The 18,635-nt window shown below is 34.7% G+C and overlaps 2 protein-coding genes across 2 annotated transcripts; both read left to right on the top strand.

Annotated features, from left to right (window-relative positions):
• Positions 1-1,212: 1,212 nt before the first annotated feature.
• On the top strand, positions 1,213-10,483 carry LOC105637078 (uncharacterized). The gene is made up of 9 exons (XM_089720742.1): positions 1,213-1,419; positions 1,561-1,616; positions 1,752-1,866; positions 2,241-3,547; positions 4,465-6,053; positions 6,246-6,376; positions 6,490-7,298; positions 7,863-7,975; positions 9,862-10,483. Exons 2-9 carry the CDS (start codon positions 1,563-1,565, stop codon positions 10,169-10,171), a joined length of 4,428 nt encoding a protein of 1,475 aa, XP_089576868.1. The 5' UTR covers positions 1,213-1,419; positions 1,561-1,562; the 3' UTR covers positions 10,172-10,483.
• Positions 10,484-10,624: 141 nt separating this feature from the next.
• LOC105637102 (UPF0481 protein At3g47200) lies at positions 10,625-12,879 on the top strand. The gene is made up of 2 exons (XM_012220504.4): positions 10,625-10,960; positions 11,249-12,879. Exon 2 carries the CDS (start codon positions 11,278-11,280, stop codon positions 12,658-12,660), a length of 1,383 nt encoding a protein of 460 aa, XP_012075894.1. The 5' UTR covers positions 10,625-10,960; positions 11,249-11,277; the 3' UTR covers positions 12,661-12,879.
• Positions 12,880-18,635: the final 5,756 nt, after the last annotated feature.

Consider the following 18,635-nt stretch of genomic DNA (forward strand, 5'->3'; position numbering starts at 1 on the left):
ACTACGGGCCTCGGGAGCCTTAAACTTACTTGGGCCCTAGTGCCGGTCCGGCCCACGGAAACGGGTCGTCACAGTACTCCACTATTCCTCTTTTATTGCTTTGATTATTTTTTGCTAAGAGAAATGAGGTTGCCTCGCCCATTTCAGGAAAAAAAGTATGGATTTGTTGGGTTGCTATAATTGGAGTGTACTGAGTGTTCGATGAGATTTCTAATGCTGCAGATGGTACACTCCACTAAGTTAACAAAACTTATGTTTTTATTACTTAACTTGAAATATTTATGAATGAAAGACACCAGATGCTATGTGTGTTTTGGTCGAAAAAAATACTTTGAGTAAAAAAATATTTTTTTTATTGAAACCATTAGTTAACTTGGTACACTCTTAATAAAATACTATTCTATGTACTTTTTGCTAATTAATGGTCACATTCTATATTCGTACTAAAACCACCAAACGAATTGTGTGTTTTGGTGAAAAGTCCTCTTGATAATTTAAATATTTTATTTTGTATTGAAACCACTAATTGAATTGTTGGTCTCCATACAAAGTAAAAGTTATTATTTATTCATATAATTATTTTTTTATTGACCGCTTGCGAGTATATGATACTTTTTCTATTACACTGAAATCACCAATTAAGTTGATGGTTTTAGTGCAACATTCTCTCTCAATGACAGAATAAATATTAGATTGATAAATAGTTTTGATTTGGCATTAGATTAAGAAATAATTTTTTGAAGAATATTATTTTTGTCAAAAGCCCATTTCTTGAAGTGTCTAAAAATGCTCAAACCATTTCGAGCAATTATCAGGTACAATATTATTGTTCACAAGTAAACATATAAAGCAAAACCTCAATTTGCGAAAATCTCAAATAATATTGATAAATTTTTAGTTTATAGAAATTCCAGTAATATTATTTTTAATATTAATATAAATTCATAATTATAATATTATTTTTATTATATGCATTGCTAAGATTAAATTAATAATTTTTGCATATTTAATTTTGACAAATATTTGAGTTTATTTCTCCTTATTTACAAGTACTGAATTTTTTTTTTTTTTTTAAATATGAAAAATTGTAAACTTTAAAAGTTCAAAGATGTGCAAACCAGTGACTGTATTGGGTTGGGCTGAGCCAAACTATTTTTGAGAGAGGCGGTTCGCACCGATTAGGTCGGTCCGCCCACTGAAGGGGCGATTCGAATAAATCAAAAGGGTTTGAGTTTGCTTCTCTTCATGAAAAAACCTTCATTACTGCAGCAAGCGCAGGGTTTTAGGGTTTTTATGTTTTTTCCTTCGAAAAGAAAAGTTCGTCGATTTATCTTCTTTCGATTACCAGTAAAATGTGGCATTCCAACAACAGCTGCATTGAATTACTATGAATGCCAGATTAAGCCAAAACAATTACAGGTTTGTTTCCTTTTTTCCTCAAATTCATGGTTATTCTTTCTTGATTTTGATTTTTAATTAAGATTTTTGATTGATTTTGTTTGCTTGAAGTTTAAAATCCCTAAATGTTTCTTTGCTCTGTTTGTTTGCTTGTGGCTGTAGAAATGGCAGCCGACGTTTCAGTAAAGAACCCACCAGCGAATCCCTGCTGCACTGTGGTATGTTGTATGAATTTGATACTTTTAACTTTTCAGTTCTTTGTATTGTTTCTGTGTGTATGGTTTTCTTTTTTTTTCTTTTTTTTTTTTTAGATTCCTATATTTTATGTGATTATAATTTTTGGGTTTTAACAGTGGAAAGAGAAATGTACGAAGTTAGAAGCTGGGCGGAAGCATCTGAGACAAGCTGTGCAGATTCTTAATGAACAAATTGATAAGATTCAAGTAGAGAATGTCAGTCTCAAGAAAGGTGTGTTAGAAATTTGAAATAAGCTATGTTATTCTATGAAATTTTAGGACTTGATTTGAGCAAATACTGGTGTGCATATTTTAGGTTACATCTGCTTTTTTTTTTATCATTATTATTTTCAATAACCAATTAAGGGTTTCTGTTATTTAATCCTTAGTGGTTGCAATTTTGTAATTAAGCTGGTGGAGAAGAGAGAAAGTAGTAATATTTGTCTCACTGAGTTGGGCAGTTTATGTTCTCCATGATCTCTTTGTATTGAAAGATGAATATAGTTTACATTTTTTTTTTTTTTTTTTTTTTTTTTTTTTTTTTGTGGTTTAGGATACATGTAATACTAATAGCTTCCTAGAAATTAATATTTATCCATCGTGCAGCATATGAGGAGGAGCGGTTGAGGGCAGAAACTGAGAAAGAGGGTAAAGAGAAGGAATTGGCTGTGAGAGTTACTTTGGAGAATGATCTTTCTTTGCTGAAGTCTGAAATAACCTCCTTGAAGGAAAAAGAAAGTGCATATGTTGAAGATGAGAAGGGGGAACTGAAGCTTCTTCAGGATCATGTTTCTAAAGCGGAAAAGGAGATCACACAGCTCAAAGCACTTCTTAAGAAAGAGAAAATAAGGGCAGATTCTGAAAAGAAGAGTGTGGAGGCACAGAAGAAAATTGCTACAGAAGCATGGAAACAAGTGAAAGTTGAGAAGGCTAAGGCTGATGAAGAAAGGAAGCTAGCTAATATTGAAGGGAAGAAGGCTGAGGAATATCAGCTTCAATTGGAGGGATTGAGAAAACAAGTTGATGAAGCTAAATCAAAGTTGGTTGCTGAGACATTGAAGTTTGAAGAGGCATGCAAAAAGTTAGAAGCAGAAAAGCATAAAGTTATCAAGCAGAGGAAACGTGCTGATTCAGAAATGGCTAAGGCAGAGGTGCAAAGGAAGCTTGCAGAAGCAAATGGGAAAAAGGTCGTGCAAGAAAAGTCTCATGCTGAAAATCTTTCTCAGCTGTTGGAGAATGCTAAACAAAGAATTGGGGAATTACAGAAGGAGATAGCTGAAAAGGCCAAGGCTGATACAGAAATGAAGAATGTGAATACTGGATGGAAGAAAGCTGAGGAGTACCAGATCCAGTTGGAGTTATTGAGGAAAGAAGCTGATGAAACAAAAGCAAAGTTGACATCTGAAATTTTGAAGTTTGAAGAGGCCAATAAAAGGTTAGAAATAGAAAAAAATCGAGTGACCAAAGAGAGAAAACGTGCTGATGCAGAGATGGCTAAAGCAAATGAGCTAAGAAAACTTGCTGAAACAAATGCGAAGTTGGCAATGGAAGAGAAATCTCATGCTGATCAGCTGTCTGGTCTGCTGGAAGAAAGTAGACATAAAATGGAAGAACTGCAAAAGCAGATGCAGGAACTTTTGCCTACTAGAAAAACAGTTGATACTGCTGCTCTTTTACCCGGCAAGGATGTGAAAGTTGAAATGAAGTTGAAGCTTTTAGATAAAGAATTAAAGCTTGAAAGGACTAGACTGAAGTATGCCAAACAGGTGGCTAAGTTGGAGAAGAATCGCAGTGGTATTCTACAAGATGAACTAGGCCGTATAAGGCTGGATTCTATTCAAATTTCAGAACGCCTGGATGCTCTAAATAAATGGTTCTCATCTAGTGTTGAATGTAGAGAGAGTTTGGGAAAGGTTAGTATCTCATTTACATATATTACACCACTTTGTATGTATACTTAATTTTGAGTTACATGGCTTGCTTCGATGCTGGTCATGGAATTTATATAAACTAAGCATACAGGTTTTGCTATTTGTTGCTACTGTCAGATGGATAGTCACCTGGTGGCTGTGTTTTCAAAGATTCTGGTGGGTAGAGAGCAAACAGTTGCTCTCACTTATTCTTTTTCATTGTTGGAACAGTTTTGGCATTTCAGTGGACTACTATATATGTGTTTAAATTGTTCATTTTCAATCCTACTTCCTCAATCGGTGGATGAGAAACGCAAGTTCTCATCCTCTTCTCCTCTCTCTTTCTTATTTATATAGTTTGTATAGCTGGAATATACGTTCTATATCATTGACTAATGAGTAATATTCCTATTTCATATGATCTTTTCTCATCCTCTTCTCCTCTCTTTCTTATTTATGTATACGTTCTAGATCATTGACTAATGACTAATATTCCTATTTCATATGAAAATATCTGTGCAAGTATTGTGGTGTTGGGTGGTGAGGCCTCACATCTAAACAGAAAAAAAGAAAAAGGAATGTACCTTCTTTCAAGTTTATTCATCAATGTATTTTTCAGCAGTTGCTTATGTACAGTTGTATTGCTGTTGTTACTCGGATCGGTTACCCTTGTGAATGTTCAGTTAATTTTGTGGCCTGGTTATTTTCTCATTGGAGCAGTTGCTTCAATGCTGTGTGGTCCAACCTACATCTGATAATCCTATGGTGCTGAAACTCTACCTATGAGAATTTATTCTAAAATTTTATTTGGTTCTTTTTGTATGAAATTTCATTGCTAGTAGTTTTTTTCTTCTACATAATTATAACATATGCTGCCTCTGCTTCAAGTTTACTTATTGGTTGTTTGATGCACTTCACAGGCTGGGGTATCATCAATAATGCAAAGGTCAAAGTTAAAAAGAAAATTTGATGATTTAGAAGCATTAAAGATGTATGCTCAAAATGAGAGTGAGCTTCTCAAGCCTAGTTGTGTGGCCATGGCTGCCTCTTTTCCTCTCACCCAAACCCTGTACTGTGCAGATCCATGGCTCCCAGTATCTGGAGGGAACTGTACTGGATCCATTTCAGGTATTGATTCTAAATTGAAGTCTCTGCATGGAGGCTCCTATAGAAAACTGTTACAGAGTTCTGCAATAAATTCCAGTTCAGGATCTTTTTCTGATGGTCAGTTGGTCGGCTCACAGGAAATAGGTGCTTTTGTTTCCAAATCCGAAAAATTGGTAGAAGAGAACTCTGATGTGCAAACAAGTATTTCTGGCTTGTCCGGTGAAGTGACTAAAACGCACTGTAATGAAAAAGCTGTGGTTGCTGAAAAGAGTGCTAGAAATCATCTTAGCATTGATACTTCTGGAAGAGGTAATGGACATGGCAGAAAGTTGGAGAGAATGCTTGATGCAATTGAATCTGTTGAATTTTTGTATTCAGAAGGTAAGAAGTTGCATATGCAGATGGAAGAGAAACTCTCTGTCTTGCATGGCATGTTAAATAGGGGTAATGAGAAACCAATGGCTGAATCAAAGTATGTGGAAGCTAGTGTGCAAAATGGTTCACATGCTAAGTGTGAGAAGTCTCACAAGAAGAAAAGGATACCTTTTAATGAGAGAATCATTTTGCAGCATGAGCAGGAGAAGACTACACAAATTGGGGATGAAGTCCATGCTGATGCAAATGCTTGCAGACATACTGGCCATCCTGGCATTAAGGATATCCCACAAGAATGCATCAAGGTTTTGGGTGATTCTTTTAGATTTGACTGTAAAAGTATGGCAGGGATTGAGAAAATAGAAAATGGGGAATATATGAAATTGCTGGACTTGGATGATACTGCAGATGAGGAATGTTACAGGAGAGCAATGGAAATGCCCTTGTCCCCTACTCTTCCTGAGATCGAGATTTCTAGTGCTGAAATATTTTCCATGGATAAGTTTAAAGCAGGTGATAGCTTCCATGGAGAATTGTTGAATGAGAAGGAAATTTTGATGCCTTGTAGCAGTTCTGACATTGTTGATGCGGAAATTAGTTCCAACAACATGAGATGTATTGCCTCAGGAGCTTCCTTCAATGAAGTACAACATGAGAATGAAGGTCTTGTTAATTCTTTTAATGTACTAGGCAATGGAAATGGCTGTTGTGATACTATGGAAGCTGAAAGAGCTCCTGATAGACAGACCAGAGTCTCTGATGTAATTGAGAAGTCACACATATGTAGTTCTAGTGATGAGGGACTGAAGTTTCTGAACTTTTCATCTGAATCCAAACTCGAATCTGCACATGACAATATTCCTACATACTATGTGGTGTTTTCAAATTATAATGACTATGACAGTGTTTCAAGGATATTTTGTGCCACAAGGACTTGTCTAGTCCACTGCTCTTTGGATACTGAAACAGAAAGCATGGTGAAAAAGGTCTTGTCTGTTCTTAAAATGGAAGAGAAACTTCTACCCAAGTAAGTGATTTATATCTATTGAAAAGGTTGTACATGGTCTATTTGCTGTTGTTACAAAGTTTAACATGAAATTTATTTGATTTTATTCGTATTAATGCCATGATTTCAAATCCAAATGTCCCAATATGGTTGTTTAATGGGGTTTCTGCGTTTTGTTACATGTTGAAATTGAGATTTTTCCCCTTTTCTTAGGGAGAAGGCTTGTACATTTTTCACATTGTTGCTGCTGAATTTCACTGCGTTTGATTTGAGGAAACCTGGAAGTTGTATGAATAAGAATCTTATGCTATGCTTAGACTCTTTTGCTGAACAAATAAATGCAGGTAAGTATTTTGTCCTGTTCTCTATGTTCTAGATTGCTCCTACAATCATTTAATCAAACGTGTCTTATCTTGGGCTGTTTACAGAACTTAACACATTAATTTCTTGAATGCAGTGGTGTCTGATGTCAAGTCAAGAAGCTTACTTGCAAGTTTATGTTGTTTGGATGAACTGCTCAGTCTTATTGAGGATTTTTTAATAAATGGGCGAGTTATTGAATGCACTATTGTACCTTCTGAAACATTGGTTGGATGTGATTCGAGGAGGAATATCTTTTTGAATGGTATAAATGTAAATTTGTCCTCCAAACCAGCTTCAGCTGACCAGTTGGTGGCAGGGAGCATCATATTGGCATCAGTGTGTGCAGCAGTAGACCGCATTGAGTTCATTTGTGAGGCTTCATACAATCTTCTGAGGATTCAAAAGTATGATATTGATATTTTATTAGCCATCCTGCATGTTTTTGCTTACCTTGGGGGTGACAGATTTTTCTCTCTGAAGGAGTACGGTTTGACAATGAAAGTGTTGAAGACAATAATAATTTTTCTTGAAGGAGGACATTCACCAGTTGCTTCAGCTGCTTCTCGTTTCTCATCTTTGCATGTGGCTGGAGTTAAGTTCCATTCATGTGGTAAATGTCCGTTTGGTGCAGTTTCAGTGGATATTGTTGTGACAGAGCTCTTGGAAAAGCTTCAAAATCAGCATCCCCCAGAATTAGCTAATCTACCAAATTTCCATGTCCTCAGTAATGAAAGTGATGCTAAACGGTGCTCAAGTCCTGAAGGAGTATGTTGTGCTCTTGATGCAAATTCTGGTGCATCCTGTTGTGTGATGCCTGCTACTCACATAACTTCTGTATGCAATGGGGCTTTATGTTACCTCAGTGATGTCCTATCATTGGTGGAACTGCTTGCGTGCTACATGGTATGTGGACTTGTGGTGGTGTTAAAAATTTATCATGTCATTTTTTTTTGAGTTTGTTGCTACATTGTATATCATATCTCACTTTCGTCTGCACATAGTTCTGGATTGCACATAGGTCTGGATTGCACTTATGTCACAAACTATGCGTAGTATTTCTGCCCTGTGATGAGGTATTGTAATATGATCATAGACCTAGAATTTCAATGTCATTTGATTTTGATGTCAAATAAATGCATAGTATACAATCATGACTTTTTGGTAAAAATTCTGAGTTCTTCTGATTGCAACTTTGAACAGTTTGAAATATGAATGTTAGATATATTTGCTACTTTATGGGATAACCAAGTTAATCACAAGGCCTACAAAGAGTCAGTCCGTGGATTTAGGCACTGGTTTCATTTAAATTGCCAGAAAAAGGGAAAAAGAAACCAAGAAGTTACATGGCTTTTTTAATTTTCCTTCATTACATTCCTATGGTGTTCTTCCCTTTGCTTAGTGACATTTTTCTTTCATACTGAGACTAGAAGCTGACATTTTATTTATCTCTTGCCTGTCCAAATGCAGAATTGGGAGTGGACTTGCGGGAAAATTATCCCTGCATTGTTGGATATCTTGGGGAGACCCATGCTAGATGATTTTTCTGTAGCTGTTGTTGTTCTCATAGGTCAGCTTGGGAGGTATGTTGTCATTATTAGTTGTGTGTAATGCGTACTGTGGTTGATTGTTATTAATTACCTTTCTTGCCTCTTGAAATATTGATAATTTTTAGGAATTCTATTGCATCTGTTGAACCTATAATTTGTTTCCCCTTTTTATCTGCTGTAAATGCGTATATCTACTTGCCAAAGAAGATTATTTCCAAGAGTTCTGGCGCGTGCAATTTTTGAGATACTTGTAAGCCTAGCAATAGCAGCTTTGTACTAAACAAGCCAAATTTTCCCAAGTAAATCAAAGATAGTACGAGATTGATTGAACTTGTAAGAATCTAACAATAGACATCCTATTTATTACAGGATTCCCCCCTTTAGTTCTCAAAATTTTCTTGGAAGATTTCTTTAAATTTTAAACTGACATAACCTAATTTACTGATTTGATCCTATGAAAGTACCCCATTAGCTTTTTAGCTTAAGGACTTGTTAGAGAGAGAGAGAGAGAGAGAGAGAGAGCCGAGCTCGCATGAGCTTGATGGATCTGATGTAGGTAACTAGCAAAGAGTGAACTTGAAAAGGGTGATAATTCATGGAAGTTTTGGACTAAGATTGAAAATAGTTGACTGTGCAAAATGGAAAAAGCCGAGAGAGAGAGAGAGAGAGAGAGAAAGCTAGCTTGATGGATCTGATGTAGATAACTAGCAAAGAGTGAAACTTGAAAGGGTGATAATTCATGGAAGTTTTGGACTATGATTGAAAATAGTTGAGTGTGCAAAATGTTTTAAATTTTAAACTGATATAACCTAATTTACTGATTTGATCCTTTGGAAGTGCCCTTTAGCTTTTTAGCTTAAGGACTTGTTAGAGAGAGAGAGAGAGAAAACAATAGACATCCTATTTGTTACAGGATTCCCCCCCTTTAGTTCTCAAAATTTCTTGGAAGATTTCTTTAAATTTTAAACTGACATAACCTAATTTACAGGATTCCCCCTTTAGCTTTTTAGCTTAAGAACTTGTTAGAGAGAGAGAGAGAGAGAGCCGAGCTCGCATGAGCTTGATGGATCTGATGTAGATAACTAGTAAAGAGTGAACTTGAAAGGTTGATAATTCATGGAAGTTTTGGACTAAGATTGAAAATAGTTGAGTGTGCAAAATGGAAAAAGCCGAGATAGAGAGAGCCTGATGGATCTGATGTAGATAACTAGCAAAGAGTGAACTTGGAAGGGTGATAATTCATGGAAGTTTTGGACTAAGATTGAAAATAGTTAGAGTGTGCAAAATGGAAAAAGTCGTGTTTAGATTTATGATTATCTATTAAGGTTGTGTTTGTTTTTAGAAAATAACTTCTGTTGGGACCATAAGCAATTTATATTTTTAAAAATTTATTATTAAATATGAGAAAGAAATGTATAAAAAAATGATAGATTGTGGTAGTTGTTGGTGGCCGATGACCGGTGATGGCGGTAGTTACCGGTTATTAGTGGGTTAATAAATATATGTTTATAAAATTATAAGTTTGTCGATGTCTAGAAAGTATTTTTCCCTTTTGAAATCCTTTAAAATGACTGGTTTAGCTTTGGTTTCAGGAAAATATTTTCCATTGATTAATTTTCCTAAGCCTAAATTCATGAATTCAGAAAATGTTTTGTAAGTTATATTTTGGAAATAGACAAAGCCTAAGAGATTTTTATTAACAGGGGAACATCTGAAATTTCATGAATCGGATAAATTCACCTTTTTTTTTAAGAGGCAAATTTCCTGATCTGATGTTGATGAGTCAGACCTTAATTGAATTTTCTATTATCCTAGACCTTAATTCATTACTACCTTTCAAGAATTTAAGTTTTTCCTGTTCTTGCTATCTCTTTTGAATTTGAGACCATTATTTTAATTAGCACTCTCATATTATTCAGGCTTGGGGTTGCCGCTTGTGGTTATGAGGATAAGGAGGTTGAGAATTTGAAATATAAATTATCTGGATTTCTTCAGCGAGATGCCACAACGAAATTATCCCTTCCTGTTCAAATTGCGGCTGTCACTTCCTTACTGGGGATTCTGCCATTCGATTTACAAGATGTTATTCAGGGTAATTTAAAGCTTCCAGAAGGTGCAAGTCAATTTGTTTTTGCTGACCTGATAAGGAATTGGTTTTCTTCACTAAGCAAGGAGCAACAAACCTTATCATCTAATCTCTTACACTCTGCTGGTTTAGTTGCAAGGTGAATGCCTCATTACTCTTAACCATGTGTTTTCATTCTGGTTTGGCCCAACCATTTGATGGCTTTTCTCCCATGAGAATAGGGAGATTAAAAAACTGGAGATTCTTTTTTTTTATTTTTTTTTATTTTTTATTTTTTATTTTTACTTTATGTGGATCGTGAAGGAAAAAAGTCAGGCGATTTCGATATGCAGCTGGTGCGGGAGCCCTTCATTCTCAATACAAATTTGTAAATTTTGAAACCATCTTTTGTATTTACATCATTTTTTCAGCTCTCATAAGTTGATTAATTAATATTTCCTTTAATTTCCTGGAAATCACTCTTTGACTGGAATGTGGAGAAGAATTTGCAGAATTGGTTGATGCCTCAATCTATATATGCACCATAATGGTGAATTACCATAAAGATGTGAAATACAAGGAAACATGATAAGTGACAGACTAACCATACAAGATTTCAAGTTTAATAATAAGTTATACAGAAGGCTTCATGGACCTATGTGGTATATACTAATCCACTTCACATGCTTCTTTGAAGGCCTAACTCGATTCTCCCCATTTGACTAGATACTGCATATCATACAAATTTGCTCTGGTTTCTAATGCCATAAAATAGTGTTTCTTTATATCACACCTCTAAATTTTGAAAATTTTTTTTCGCTCCCTCTGACTATTTTGGCTGTTCCTGCCAATGATGATACTCTTAATAATTGTAAGACTGAATTGGTGCTTGTAGGAAATATAGGATCACCGGTTTTTAATGGAGGAAATCAGCAAACTTGGATGCCATTGATGTAAGATATTGTTAAATGTCAACTATCTCCTGCGAAAGCCTAATTAATAATTATATTAAAGCATCTGACTGCGATAGGCAGTGGCAGGAGAGGCTGCTCTTTTTTTGCCTCTTTGTCTCATATATTTAAAGTAAATATTGTCAAACAAGTCACCTAAAAAAGACAAAGAAATTGACTTGGCCATAGATGATAAGAATAATAATAATATTTCTACATTTTCCTGGAAGCGGCATTCTGATCTTATTTCCCTTCTTATCTTTCTGTTTTCTTCTCTGTTTTTAAGCATAGATCTGCCTAAATCTACCAAAATAAACAACATGGAAAAAGAATCAAACCTCCCCGACAATCACAATCAAGAAAAAGAAGGAACAACATCTCATCATGCTATTACTGTTCTTCAGGCAGACCAAGAATGGTTAGCTTCAATGGAAAAAAAGATCATGCAGATGCCGAAATTATTGAACAAATCAGCAGGTAAGAGTTCTTGTTGCATCTTTAGAATACCTCAAAGCCTTGTCGAAATTAACGAGAAGGCTTATCAACCTCATATAGTCTCCATTGGCCCGTACCACCATGGAAAAGAACAGCTCAAAATGATTCAAGAACATAAGGGGAGATTTCTTGGTTCTGTTCTTGCTCGGACGCAAAAACACGGTGTTTGTCTCAGTGATTTCTATAAAGCAATAGCATCAATGGAGGAAAGGATTAGAGAGTGTTATTCAGAGAATATAGAATACAGTAGTCATGATTTCATTGAAATGATGGTTCTTGATGGATGCTTTATTATCGAGCTCTTTTGCATAGTTGGAAGGTTAGTACAAACTGATCTTGATGACCCTATATTTAATATGTCATGGATGTTATATTTTCTTATGAGAGATCTTTTAAGATTAGAGAATCAAATTCCCTTTTTTGTTCTTCAAACTCTATTTGAACTATCAATTTTATCTTCAAGAAAGGAAAACATTCCCTCCTTAACTGAACTTACATTAGGATTCTTTGATTATGTTGTTCAAAGACCCACGGAAGTTCTAGATGGATACAAGAACCTTAACGGAAAACATTTGCTTGATTTGTTTCGCTTGACTTTTATTCCTTCATCACAAGAAGAGCATAAAAAGATAAGTCCATTCCTTCAATTGATTCAATCTGCTAAGAAGCTTCGTTTAGCTGGAATACATTTCAAGCCTAGGGAGACAGAAAGTTTCTTGGATATAAGATTTAGTCGCGGAGTTCTTGAAATCCCTACTTTGACAGTTGATGATTTTACAAGCTCATTCTTGCTTAATTGTGTAGCATTTGAGCAATGTTATAATCATTGCTCCAAGCACATGACAAGCTATGTTACTTTCATGGGTTGCCTCATTGTCACACCTAATGATGCAGGGTACTTAAATGATAATAGGATCATTGAAAATTATTTTGGAACTGAAGAGGAAGTTGCAAAATTCTTTAATAATGTAGGAAAAGACATTGCTTTTGATATCCAAAGGAGTTATTTGGCCAAGTTGTTTGAGGATGTTAATGAGTATTACAGGAACAATTGGCATGTAAGATGGGCAGGCTTTAGGCATACATACTTTAACACTCCCTGGTCGTTCATGTCTGCCTTAGCTGCTCTTATATTACTCGTTCTTACTGTTATTCAAACTTTCTTTTCTGTCTATGGATATGTCCGTCCTTCTAACGATGGTGGTTGATTTCCATTTGAAGATAGAATCATCACATTGTAGATATCTAAATTTTAGTCTTGTTCAGAGAATTCTTGGATATTTACAATGTCTGAGAATATAGTAGCTTATTAGATTATCGTTGCAATTTGCAATTTGCTTATCAGATTATTGTTTAAAGAATATAGTAGCTTATTGATGAATCAATTGAACAAATGGGTTGTCAATTCAAAAGGGTTTTGTTTTCGATTCACTCTCTAATTCTTATTTCAGAAGTTGAGAGTGAATGCATTTGATTTTCGAAAGAAAAAACTAATATTTCGAGTAGATTGTTTTTAAATAGTTTCAGCAACATGGAGAGATGAGAAAGTTAGTTTTGTCCAAATTGAAATATTTGCTCTGAAAGTAACAAAAGCAGCCCTAACAATAGCGTCACCCTATTTTTAAAATGAATATATTATTTTTTATTCTAATGTATTTTATAAATAAAGAATATTAATTGAATTTTTAAATAATATTTAATAAAAATTATTATTTTTGAAAAGTTATAAATGAAATAGTCATAGAATATATTAATTTGAAAATTCTATTAAGTTTAGAAATTAATATTTAGTGATAATAATTAAATTATATTTTATCATTAAATAATTAACTTATAATGATCACCAATTCCTTTTTCTTTCAACGTTTTAAGTTTAGAATAGTGACAATAATTAAATTATATTTTATCATTAAATAATTAACTTATAAATAATATTTTGATATATATTCACATAAATTATTTGAATTGTAAAATTTTATATGTAGGATTATCAAGGATAAATTGATACGTATACAATTTGAATCTTAAACTCTAATTTAAAAACTTAGTTAGATTAATTGAAGTTTATATTATTTTAAATAAATCCACGGTATTATAATTTTTATATAACACAACAATGAATAAAGTAGAAAATAAATCTAATAATTTATAAACATAAATCATTTATAAATTATAAATTGCAAATTACCAAATTAACCTACGCAAAGCGCATATCTTTACCTAGTTACCAAATAAGCAATAAGTATATAACTAAATGGATTCCTTTTTCTTTTGGTTAAATTCTTTGTATATTTTAATTTTTTTTTTCATCAATACTGAAGTAAAGAAATTTTGAAAAAAATAGTTCTATTAAGAAAACATTTCCAATTATAAAAATAATTACAATTTAACTTTTAGAAGAAGTTACCTGGATTACCCGCTAAGGATCGAAATAAAAGGAAAAATAAGATGAAAATTTAAAAAAAAAAAAATAAGTTGGTAGCAGAGAAAAACCAAGTTGAGAAAAAATAGAGCAATATTTTAATTTAAAAAAAATAAAAATAAGAAATATTTATAATGAACTTTTGTTGAATATTTATAATTAAATGTTTTAAATATTTGAACTTGGTTGTCTAGCATTAAAGTATGCTAAATATGTTTGAATTATCAACATATACGTTTAGTTTCTTTCCATAATCGCTTTATAACTTAAATCTTTAACAAGTTTGCTAAGTTCAAAAAAAAAAAAAAAAAAAATTTACACCTAAGTATAGCCTCGTGGTAAATGCATATATGACCTGACAATAGATCGAGATTCGAATCCCCCTCCCTAATATTAAAAAAATAAATAAATAAAATAAAATAGCTATGAATTAACTATAAATTAGCTACCTACCTATAGATTTAACATGGATTAGTCAAACAATTCTACAAACACACATGTTTACCTCTAGCTATAAAATTGCTACAAAATAATTATAGACTTTAGCTATAGAATTGCTACAAATTAGAGACGGAAACATTTGGCAATCAATTAGCTACACAATTTTAGAAACAGACTTATAACAAATAACAATGGATTAATGATGGACTGGCTATAGAAATAGCTACGAAATTGCTACAGAGACAAAATGTTTAGCTACGGATTAACCGCACATTTAAAAAATAGGTTGGACTCGCTGTTGCTACAGAATTTGATAGTCATTCCGTGACTATATTAGCAACAAGCATCCATAAACGATACTTTTAGCTCCATATATTCTAGGGATGAAAATTTTCCATAGCTATTCCGTAGCAATATGGGATTAGCTATGGATTTATTAAAATTAATTACAAAATTTTTCATAACTATTTTCTGTTTTTTTTAATGACTTGCTCTTTTGATTTTAATTTTTATGATACCCAATTGATATATGAAATTCAGAACTAATTGAAATTTCATAAGTTAAATAAGATTAAACAAATGTCAAATAATAATAGCATTTATCACAAATATTTTATATTTTTTACAATAATAAAGCAGGTCGTACATGTACAACACAAACCTTACCAGTTAAGTTAATATATATTTCTCTTACCTCAAATCCTCTACCTATTAGACACTTATTAAAATATCACCGATTAATTTAGAAAAGATAACCACTAAAATAGGCTACCACAATAAGATAAATACTTGGCAAACTTCAAGCCCAAAGGTGGAAACCCCAAGCCCAAAGATGGATGCCCCAAGCCCACATGGTGTGTAAATACCTAGGACATTCTAGAATACTCTCACTCACTAGATATTTTAAGAAAATATCTCACCTACTCTAGAATGCTCCATGTAATCTCCACCGTACATTTTTGTAAGTAAATCATAGCCGTACATTGAGGAGGTGGAAATGTCTATAAATACAACCCCTCCTCTCATTTGTAAGCACCAAGCAAAAATCAAGTAATTCCTTCCTTAAACTTTGTAAAAGTTTGCTTCTTATTAATACAATATTATTTGGTGTTTTGTGTTAGTATTATTTTGGTTGCCTTTCCCGTTATTATTTTTGGTGTTATAAATTATTAATCAATCTTGAAGTTTATCACTGCGCTGATAACCAACAAGTGATATCAGAGCATTAATCCCAACAAGTGGTATCAAAGTCAGGTTGTGGTGTTAGTTGTTATAGCCGTAGTATTTTGTGGTGTTCATTTACAAGTGTAGAGTATCGTTACTCTGTTGGAATTAACAGTCGGGGACTGTTGTTGAAGCAAGATTCACAAGCAAGGATTGTGATCTTGATTGGTTAAGGACGATTGTGCATTGGTTAGTGTCAGGAACACCAGTACCTTATGACGGATTTTTCTGGAGTTGCTAATAGCATCGAGAAGCTAAATAGCAACAATTACGGGAACTGGAGTACCCGTATGAGATATTATCTCATAGGTCAAGACTTATGGGATATCGTCGGAGGAGATAATACTACACCACCAGTTGGGGATGCGAAAGCTCTGAAAGAGTGGGAGACAAAATGCGGGAAGGCGATGTATGTGCTGACAGTTGCAGTAGAAGATGAGCAGATGCAACGGATTAAGTCGACTAAAACACCAAAGGAAGCATGAGACATTCTCAAGTCTGCTTTCGCCAAGAAGAACGAAGCAAAATTGCAACGGCTCGAAAATGAGTTATTCTCAATCTCGCAACAGAACGTCACTGTAAGTCAATACTTTTCTAAAGTAAAATCTTTATGTGAGAAGATTTTGAAATTAGATCCAGACAACGAGATCAAAGAGACAAGGATGAGGAGATCATCATCCATGGTTTAAGACTTGAATTTAAGGGTCCTGTGACTACTACTCGTGGTTGGGCTACACAACCAACCTTAGACGAGTTAGAGAATATCTTGTCCAACGAAGAGACTTTGGATGAAAAAATGTCTAAAGTAGCTTTGGAGGATGATGAGAAAGCTCTTTTTGCTAAAAAGAGGGGATTTCGAAACGTTGCGAGAGTAGATGGTGGAAAAGAAAGGAGCAATCAACAAGGATGGAGAAAGCAAAAGTGGAGACCATCTCAGCAAGGGAGAGCAAGGCCAGGACAAAGGAAAGACGATTGGTGAGAAAGTAATCGTTGCTATAAGTGCAACAAAAGAGGACATTTCACCCTAGAATGTCGAAGCAGACGAGTAGAAGGAAACACAACATCAACCCAGAATAAGCAACAAAGTGAAGAGGAATGGGATATTCACAATTTCTTTATTCAGGAGGAAGAATATTCACCATAGAAGCCAGTAGAGATGATGATGAAAGGACCGGAGCAAGAGTCGTCATTAATATCTGTAAGTGATAGAATCAACTATGATGATGATTGGATAGTTGATTTTGGTAGTTCTAATCACATGATAGGAAACAAGGAGAAATTATTGGATGTATCCGATTATGATGGAGGTCGTGTTGTAGTCACAGCAAATAACACGAGATTGCCAATAGCTCACATTGGAAAGACAACTATTGTTTCTCCCTCCAGTAAGGAGAAAATGGAGTTACAGATGGTTTACCATGTGCCAAAGATGAAGAAAAACTTGCTCTCTGTATCACAAATAGCAAGTGCAGGTAATTATGTGGTGTTCGGTCCTGATAATGTGAAGGTTTATCATAACTTTAAATTAATCGGAGATCCAGTCATGGAAGGACGACGAGTAGAATCAATCTACGTCATGTCAGCATAAGAAGCCTATGTTGATCGAACAAGAAAGAGTGAGACAACTGACTTGTGGCACGCTCGTCTGGGACATGTTAGTTATCACAAGCTTAAGGTGATGATGAAGAAGTCCATGCTTAAAGGACTTCCTCAGTTGGAATGCCGAGAAGACACTATATGTGCTGGATGCCAGTATGGAAAAGCTCACCAACTTCCCTTTGAAGAGTCAAAACATAGCGCCAAGGTTTCATTGAAGTTAATACATTCAGATGTTCTTAGACGGATCAAGCAACCTACAAACAGTAATATGAGATACATGATTACTTTCATTGATGGCTACTCGAGATATGTTTGGGTAGATTTCATGGTAGAGAAGTCGGAAGCTTTTGAAAAATTCAAAGCTTTCAAGAAGAAAGTTGAAAAAGAAGTCAGGAATAAAATTAGATGCCTTCGCACCGACAATGGTGGAGAGTACACGTCTGACGAATTCACTAAATATTGCCAAAAGCAAGGCGTTCGAAGGCAATTCACATGTCCAAGAACATCGCAGCAGAATGGAGTTGTTGAGAGAAAGAATCGACACCTGGTGGAGATTTGTAGGAGTTTGCTCCATGCGAAGAATGTGCCAGCTAGATTTTGGGCAGAGTGCATGAAGACAGTTGTGTAAGTCACCAATAGACTACCTCAAGCAAGCTGGAGTTTACATCCCCATTCCAGAAACTGTGTAACATTAAACCAACTGTAAGTCATTTTCGCATTTTTGGATGCGTGTGTTATGTCTTCGTTTCATATGAACTTCGAAGCAAGTTTGATAAAAAGGCACTTCATTGCATATTCGTTGGTTATGATGAGCAAAGAAAAGGCTGGAGATGTTGTGATCCTACAACTAACAAGTGCCATATTTCACTAAACGTGGTCTTTGATGAGACATCATCTTGGTGGTCATCTGAAGCAACTCTTCTACCAGACTCAAAAGAAATTCAAGAAAAAGTTGAAAAGAAGATAGGAGAGGGAGAGTTCATCTCAGAGAAAGGTCAAGGAGAGCCATCCAGAGTTCAAGAGAAATCAAAGAGCCCATGGAAGATAGGTGCATACGAACAAATACAGCCAAGTTAAGAAGAACAAGTTCAAGATCATCCTCTACTTCAACGATCGAGTCGAGAAAGAAGGCCTAATCCAAAATATGCAAATGCTGCTATAGCAGAGATAAAGGAGCCAACAACTTATGAAGAAGCATCAAAGAGGATGGAGTGGACTACTGCAATGGAAGAAGAAATTGCTGCTCTGGAGCAAAATCAAACATGGGAATTAGTGCCAAAACCAAAAGATGTGAAACCCATCTCTTACAAATGGGTCTACAAAATCAAAACTCGTCCGGATGGATCAATTGAGTGATACAAAGCAAGACCGATTGCTCATGGATTTTCTCAGCAGTATGGCTTGGACTATGATAAGACATTTAGTCCAGTTGCAAAGATCACTACTATGCGTGTATTACTAGCTTTAGCAGCTAGTAAGTCATAGCCTTTGTGGCAG

The sequence above is a fragment of the Jatropha curcas genome, chromosome 1 (assembly GCF_041381405.1).
Source record: "Jatropha curcas cultivar XTBG-Jc1 chromosome 1, XTBG_Jcur_1.0, whole genome shotgun sequence".
Lineage (NCBI taxonomy): Eukaryota > Viridiplantae > Streptophyta > Magnoliopsida > Malpighiales > Euphorbiaceae > Jatropha > Jatropha curcas.

Bases quoted from the DNA above. Each gene is read 5' to 3' on its own strand.
- LOC105637078 (XM_089720742.1), top strand. From the start codon at position 1,563: ATGGCAGCCGACGTTTCAGTAAAGAACCCACCAGCGAATCCCTGCTGC. The intron at 1,617-1,751 runs GTATGTTGTATG...GGGTTTTAACAG, and splicing joins CGAATCCCTGCTGCACTGTG to TGGAAAGAGAAATGTACGAA. The intron at 3,548-4,464 runs GTTAGTATCTCA...TGCACTTCACAG, and splicing joins GTAGAGAGAGTTTGGGAAAG to GCTGGGGTATCATCAATAAT.
- LOC105637102 (XM_012220504.4), top strand. From the start codon at position 11,278: ATGGAAAAAGAATCAAACCTCCCCGACAATCACAATCAAGAAAAAGAA.